At 48.3% G+C, this 7,388-nt stretch overlaps 1 protein-coding gene and 1 non-coding gene across 7 annotated transcripts in view; one reads left to right on the top strand and one right to left on the bottom strand.

The window, feature by feature from the left end:
• Positions 1-2,314: 2,314 nt before the first annotated feature.
• LOC142429988 (U6 spliceosomal RNA) lies at positions 2,315-2,422 on the top strand. The gene has a single exon (XR_012780482.1). It is a non-coding gene; the product is annotated as a U6 spliceosomal RNA (small nuclear RNA).
• A 534-nt stretch (positions 2,423-2,956) lies between these two features.
• Positions 2,957-7,388, bottom strand: part of EIF4ENIF1 (eukaryotic translation initiation factor 4E nuclear import factor 1) — a 52,715-nt gene continuing 48,283 nt past the window's right edge. For 4 of the 6 annotated variants that reach the window (XM_075533859.1, XM_075533861.1, XM_075533860.1 and 1 more), the window contains exons 16-20: positions 6,600-6,659; positions 6,247-6,379; positions 4,629-4,961; positions 4,190-4,354; positions 2,957-3,689 (exon numbers count right to left, since the gene is read on the bottom strand). In XM_075533859.1, coding sequence (XP_075389974.1) covers positions 3,448-3,689; positions 4,190-4,354; positions 4,629-4,961; positions 6,247-6,379; positions 6,600-6,659 — 933 coding nt within the window. In that variant the 3' untranslated portion in view covers positions 2,957-3,447. The remainder of the gene's footprint in view (positions 3,690-4,189; positions 4,355-4,628; positions 4,962-6,246; positions 6,380-6,599; positions 6,660-7,388) is intronic. The other 2 variants (XM_075533862.1, XM_075533863.1) reach the window with 1 other exon arrangement.

Here is a 7,388-nt window from a genome sequence, read left to right as displayed (position 1 = left end):
CCTAGCAGAGTAGTCCCCGTCTGAGGATACGGAGTTTGATATCACCAGGAAGGCCAAGCATAATCTACACCTGCCTCATTCGTCTCACGAAAACACTGGCTTGCTGATGGCCCGTAGCTGTTACCCACCCAGAACACAGTGGGTTTTGCATGGGGACCCTGCATGCAACCTTGATTTTCACGAGCAACTAACCACTGTATGGGGCAAGACAACTTGGTCACTGAAATCCTTGCTGTATTTTTTGGCACCCTGACCCCCTCAGGCTGGTGTGCTAATGCTGGGGGTTACTCTGCAATTCTCTTCTCTCTGGCAGTGCCAGAAGAGGGGTGCCTTTCTGGATTAGGAGTACACCTGGGGATGGAGCTGCCGAAGCAGTGGTTTCCTCCAGCGAAGGCCTCTGTCCTCGTGCACGTCTCCTAGACTGGCTTGGTTGTCACAGAATAGCTCCATTTCCCCCGGATTTTCTTAATTAAGCCAACCCAGTATTCCATGCCATTAATTAGCTAAAGTACTAGTACTTACCAAGCAACAATTAATAATCAGCTAGAAAGTAAGGAAATTGGCCTTCCTACGATTCCAGCCCAGGTGGTTCTTTGATCACTGAGGGTCCATGTTTTTTCCAGCTGGCTACTTTGGTGGTTGGCTTTGCCAGTAAGCTGCCTTACCTGTGACAATGAAGATGTTTGCCTAACCTGAAGAATCCAGTAAAGAAGAAGGGCTGAATTTTGTCTCTGGAGAAGCCATTTCCAATGACACGGTGCTTCATGGTTTAAATGGGAGTCATGTTCCTAAGCCAGCCCTTGGTTTAGGGCAGTGGTTGGGGGTCTAATAACCCTTTCACAGGGGTCACCCGATTCATAACAGTAGCAAAATGACGGTTATGAAGTAGCAACAAAAATAATTTTATGGTTGGGGGTCACCACCACATGAACTGTATTACAGACAGGGTCATGGCATTAGGAAGGTTGAGAACCACTGGTCTAGGGAATAGGATTGAACGTCCTGTTGCCCATCCCAGGATGTTTGCATCACCTTTCCTGTATTGTGCTTGTGGCTGGGCTTGAGGGGCAGTAGACTGCTTCTCTGGGCACAGCCCAGCAGCACTCTCCAGGGTATTCTGACTTCTTTTTCAACAGAGCTCCCAAGCACTAGCTGCTGTTTTCCTTTTCCCACCTACCTGACCCCACTTGTTACAGGTAGATTTTCTCTAACACTTTCCACTTCTAACCAAGATTGTTTATAAAACCTGCTAGACCTGTTAGATTTCCCAAAGTTGCTTTACAGACAGGGCTCCCTGCCCTCACCCATCCTGTATCAGCTACCACGTATCACTGGCTCCTAGAAGACTGCACATTCACTTCACCTGGCCCCATCCTGACCTCCAGTTTAGCGTGTATACTGTTTGTTTCACTAAAGCCTGTATGCAGATATTCCTACCACTTCTCCCTTATTCCCGGCAGGCTCCGCTTCATCAGTTCATGTGTGCCCCCCAAGCTTCCGCCTTGAAAAGCAAGCCGCTACTGGCAGCTCCTGTCCAGCCTCTGCCTCGTATCTACTACTGCTGTTTCAAGGGAATTAATGCTACATACTGTAATAAGGGTTCCGGGGAGGGGGGGAGGGACAAAGGGGAGCTGGTATCCGATAGTTCAAGAAGAAACCGATGGTACCAGCAATTAGAAGTGAAGGAGTAAGAGAAAGGACTCACAGGGAAGGTGGCACTGGATTCAGACACCTGTGTTTTGCTGCCATCACTGGGAACTGTTAAGGATTCTGACCTGCAAGGATTCTGACCATAGGGTCCCTACTTTAAAGTGGAGGGAGGCATGCTGAGAAAGACAGTAAAGGGGGGGGGGGGGTCCTAATAAACTTGAAAGAGAACTACTAGGTAGAAAGTGACCTCATGCTCAATCCACAAAGTTGTTTTTGCCTAAAGGTGGACTTACCTAATTGTGTTGCTGGAAGTTGCTGGGCAGCTCCCTCCTGCACTCACACGCTCAAAACTTGGCTTTTATGCTTGTAGTCAAAATCTGCCTTGCTCGCTAGCTTGGGTGTTAGGACAGTGTGAAGTCAAGAGGACCTTCTGTGACCTTAAATGGACAAATCAAGAACTCCGGCTTGAGGATTTTGCAAAATTGGTGTTATCCCTTCAGAAGCGGGAATGAGAAACCTTCAGTCGGAAGGGACTCAAGACCCTGCAGTCTCAGGTAGACTTTTCTCCAGTGCCTTTTATGGACTTGGGGGGAACAATGAAAAGCCAGAAATGTGAGCCGAAGAATGCGATACACGGCTAACAGACCATAGAAGAAGATGAACAGTGCTCGCTTCGGCAGCACATACACTAAAATTTGGAACGATACAGAGAAGATTAGCATGGCCCCTGCACAAGGATGACAGGCAAATTCGTGAAGCGTTCCATACTTTTTTTTAAAAAAAAAAGATGAACAGACTGAAAGAATTCTGTGGCCCCTAGAATTTGCCCCCAATATGATTTGCTGTTGAATTTGCAAATGGGGTTGGAAGAGTGGGTGGGGGGAAGCCTTTCTCACGATTCACCAATGAGAAAATTTCTATTATTGGAAACTGCACATGGTATTAGCCACCTCGGTATCTATGGGATCAGCCCAGTTTAAGCCTACGTCAACCCACTGGGCCAGGCATCCTCAAACTGGCCCGCCGAGGACTTTTATCCGGCCGGCCGGGTGTTTTGGCCTGGTTGTTTTTTTACTTCAAAATATGTGCAGTGTGCATGGGAATTTGTTCAGAGTTGTTTTTTATAGTCTGGCCCTCCAACGGGTCTGAGGGACAGTGAACTGGCCCCGTATCAAACGTTTGAGGACCCCTGCATTGGGCTCTGTGTAGAGCTGTTCTGATGTACCAAGCCTTATGGTTAGCAGAGCTGGCTGGAGACATGGTGGACGGGAGCAAATAAAACACAATGCTGCTGTTGACTTCATTCACACACTTAGCATATGCAACTTTAATCAACCAAGGGGAAAAAAAAGTCCCAAATGTACAAGTGGAAAAAAAAATCCAACTGTTGACACAGGCTTAACTAGTATCAGCTACTTTTATGTACAGCTGTATAAGTTCAAAAAAGCTATCCTCTATGTATATACAAAAGCTGTTTATACACAAGTCTGTACATAAGGGTCTATACATTTATTTCCTTAGAACCCTTAGGTGCCGCCCTCTCGGTGAGGACACCAACCCTTCATTCACATATCTTACAAAAAAGAAAGACGGTTAGTAGGATCCAGACAGTGCTGCTCCTGTGTTCAGACCGCAGGCTCCACGCGATTGGTTCTGAGATCCTTCTACCATAATGCAGAGCACCCACAGGCCCTCAGACAGCTTCGCCAGAGTGTGCCGCAGTAAAAGCCAAGACACCAACCCGACGTGGTGAAGCCAAGCGAGCCCGACTTGCTTCGGTGTGCAGGCCTGCCCGGCTCACGGCCGGTACTCCAGCTCGTCTACACTGATGACTTTGGCGGGCATAGAAGGCAAGGGCTGCTGCAGCACATCCGAGCCAAACCATTTGGCAAGGCCCACCGGAGAGCTGCTCCTCTGGCCAGGGCGGTGCTCCAGCTGGGAGTGCACGTGCGGCAGGCCCGACCTGCTGGGCACATTCTGGGGGGTAACGGGAACGCCAACAGCAGCTGCTTGAGTCCCGGAGCCTGGTGGATGCAGAACTGGGGAATAAAGAGGAAAGATGACCACACAGGAAGGAACGGCAGCTCTTTACTATGGCCTGCTTTTGTAAAACCCTCACCCATCAGGGACTTTTTTTTCTAAGCTGGCTTTAGGAAATTCCTTTGAAATATAATCAGATAACAGTAGTTCTTTGGAAAACTAAGCTACCCAGGATCCATCTAGATTACTTAGAACACATCCTGGATGACGAGACATCTAGCGTGGGAGAACATCTGCTGGCCCGCTGTTCAAGGTACTCTCAGCCTCTCAAGCAAAGGACGAAGGAAGCCAGTGCATATCCACAGCTTTATTACCAGCCCCCTCCTTTCTTCTTTTCAACTACTGCCCTCGAAAGACAAGAAAGCTCAGTATCTCACTGGGGGGGGGGAGGGGGCACCTCCATGCAATTCTCTGGTTACAGATGTTCAGCTGTCACTCCACCCCTCTCTTAGGAATGTTCCGAAAGCTTCCCGCTTAGGTAGCCCCTGGGTGAGCTTACCTGAGCGCTGTAACTGCTGCTGCATCATAGCCAGGTGCAGAGGTGTCCCGGGGCGAGGGTTTAATAGAGGGTGACTAGCAGCGGGTAAAGGGTAAAAAGGCTGACCCAGGATTGGGCCAGGGATGCCCTGTAAATGTGTCAGGTCCATCCCTGGTGGAAGCATACCTGTTAGGCGGATAAAAAAGACACTGCTGAGGGGTATTAGTCTTCCAATTATTTTCAAGCTTGAATTCACAGTTTGGCTGACTCAAAGGTTTATTTAAGAATCAAGAAGGCTTGAGCTAGGTACTTAATCTTAATTAACAAAGGAATGGATTGGGCTGGACCCACTGCCCACTAGATGAGATAGAAGAATCCATCACAACTTTTCTGGGGATTAAAACATTTCATAATCTAGTGCTGGTCCACAGACCTATGCCAGGCCAGGTCAGAAACTTACCAGCTTGGAGCAAATTTGGAAGATGCTGTTGAAGATGCATCCTTTGGACCAGGCCTGGGTGAAGCTGGTGAGCAGGTCGAACGATTGGTACATGGGGGACCAGGGGAACTTGGTGGACAGGGCGGAGAAAAGGTGCTCCTGGAACTGGGGAAGCCAAGGTGGGTGTTTTCCTCCCGGCTGCTTTAGGTCGATAATCTTGTTCTTTGGTGTAACGGTTGGTTTGGGACAGTGGGGTAGAGCAGGAAGACCGCTGCAAGGTTGGCATCTTGGGATTTGTCGTGGGAGAAGAGTCCCGATCAGCACTGGACACGGGGTTGGATGACAACAGGTTGTCTGTAAGGAACCAGACAAAGTATTTTCATTTTGTCAAACCAATCCTAACACTTGGCCTCCCAGTACAGCAAACCTCTCCTTAAAAAGCTCACAATTCTTGCTTGATCTTTCAACAGGATGCTTGGGGCCATCAATGATCATCCCTGCTGGAATAGTGTTTCTGCTACAGTCTAGAAAAGCCTTAGGCCCTGATGTTCGAAAGGCCAGAACTTTTAAAAAGCTCAAGCCTTTATACGTACCATCTTTCCAACCCAGATTACTTATGGATAAAGTGACCCTGGGCTATCAGGCTAGTGGTCTAACTCAGTCGAGTAATCTAAGACGATTACAGGAAGGCAATATGCAGGTGACAACACCTTATTAAGATTGAGAACTTGAAGCACTTACTGATGATCAAAGACTGCAGCCTTCAGTGTGGTTTACAGCTCAATGTAAAGCAAATAAAAATCCTTACAACGGGGTGGAAGAGGGAGGGGATAAAAAGGAGAAGCTGATGCCAAGGGCTCATGTAGAAAGAAAATGTTTTGAAAATGACGACAACACATGCACAGATGTGGTTGACACAATGGATGGCTGTATGGATTGTGGTAAGAGTTGTACGAGCCCCCAATAAAACGATTAAAAAAAATCCTTACAATGGAATCAATAGACATGATACATGGAGAAAGGCCTCAAGTTGCCAAGGATTTCATTGTACTGGGATCCATGTTCATGGAAGCAGCAGCCAAGAAATCAAGTAACATATGGCACTGGCATATCTGCTAAAAAGATTTTTAAAAAGATATTTGAAGAGCAAGGATGCAACTTTTAAGGACTAAGGTGTGCCTGACCCAATCACCTTATACACATGCGAAAGTCGGGCAATGACCAGGGGCACCGCATTAGAATCGATGCATCTGAGTTACTTGCTGGCTAAGAACACAGTACTGTGGCTTGCCAGAACTGGTGACTCCTTCTTGGAAAAGGTGCCACCTTAGCGGTGAGGATGGTGAGACTCTGCCTCACACACTTGGACAGGTTATCTGGAGACCAGTCCCTGGAAAACAATGGGCTCACACGAAGTAGGGGTGGGCGTGGGGGCGGGATGGTGCAGGGCCAGGTAGGGCTTGTTCTGTGTTAAGAGTCACTAGGAGTTGGAGCCAGCTGGCTCACTGGCACCTCACAGGAGCAACCACAAACAACTGGCCCAACGCATCCCACTGTCAGGGCTGCGCTCGAGCTCTGCTGAGAATCAAGTCAAGCCCGTGCGCTCTCCGTCACACACGTTCCTCAACCACTGCAGTACCTTCACTGGCCTTCTGAGCGTCCTCCTTATGGTCACCAAGAGCGGCTTTCCCAGAGGCTGGCTCCTCCTTGCTTTTCTCTTTGCTCTCGTACATCTTTCGAATCACTGAGGTAGGGGTGAAGGACGGAGAAAGCTGCAGAGAAAAACAATCAGCATCAACACGTTCGCCAAGTGCCTTCTCCTACTTCATCCAGAATTAACTGGCCAAGCTGCTCAGGTGAATTGTCCCCATTTCTGGGGACGCCAACAGTCTGCTCTCTTGTTGCTAGAAGCAGCACACAGTCTGGGACCAAGAGGAAGGCCCCCAGGTTACTTTTATCAAAACCTAGATTTGGCTCCAAGCTTCAGCCTACCTGTGTCTGTGGTGGTGGTGGACCTGCTGATGCAGCCTTTGTCTCAGCCGTTTTCCCAGCCTGGCATTAGGACATTTGGGAAAGGACATTTCAGAGACAACTTCAGAACCTAACGTATTCCCTACTTCCTGATGGTTCCCTTTCTACCTATCGGAAAATTCACATTAGGTTAAAGGTCTCCTTAGCCTTTAGGATTCACTGTTTGGGGATATTTCCCAACTCTTTACTGTGTATAAATTTTAGACAGTTTTCTTCTGCATGCGGCCTTTTCTATTTGAGTCCTTGATGACAAGAGAAAAGGGTATGAATTAGGAATTGAAAGTGACTTCTAGAGACTGCTTCAAGGTAGTTGGTGAGAAGGCCCACTTGAGATTCTCTATGCACACAGTACGCCTGTCTGTCAGCCTCAACTAGATGCCAACGTTCTGTGGAGAGTACACCTGTGTTTCATGGTCCTGATACATGAGCCAGTGGTAAAACCAGACATGCCACCAAAAATACTCAAACTCCTCTGTCCCAGCCATAGCCCCTCTCTGAAGGTATGTCAACCCCCTAGCATGTTCTACTGAACTCACCACGGTCCAACCCGTTATCCTTTCTAGCCTCGCCTCCTGTCCTTTACCCTTGTCTTCCCTGCAAAGTGACTGTTCATTTGTTGGAACGTGCTACATCAACTTGTGTGCCCTGCCCACTGGGACACACGTTCCCTACTACAGGGGCTTTAGTAGACTCCAAACAGGCTGTCTGCAAAGGGGAGTCCATAACAAACAGGGAGCCACGGAAGAGGGA

Source organism: Tenrec ecaudatus, chromosome 16 (assembly GCF_050624435.1).
Source record: "Tenrec ecaudatus isolate mTenEca1 chromosome 16, mTenEca1.hap1, whole genome shotgun sequence".
Lineage (NCBI taxonomy): Eukaryota > Metazoa > Chordata > Mammalia > Afrosoricida > Tenrecidae > Tenrec > Tenrec ecaudatus.
This window is presented reverse-complemented; position numbering and strand designations above follow the sequence as displayed.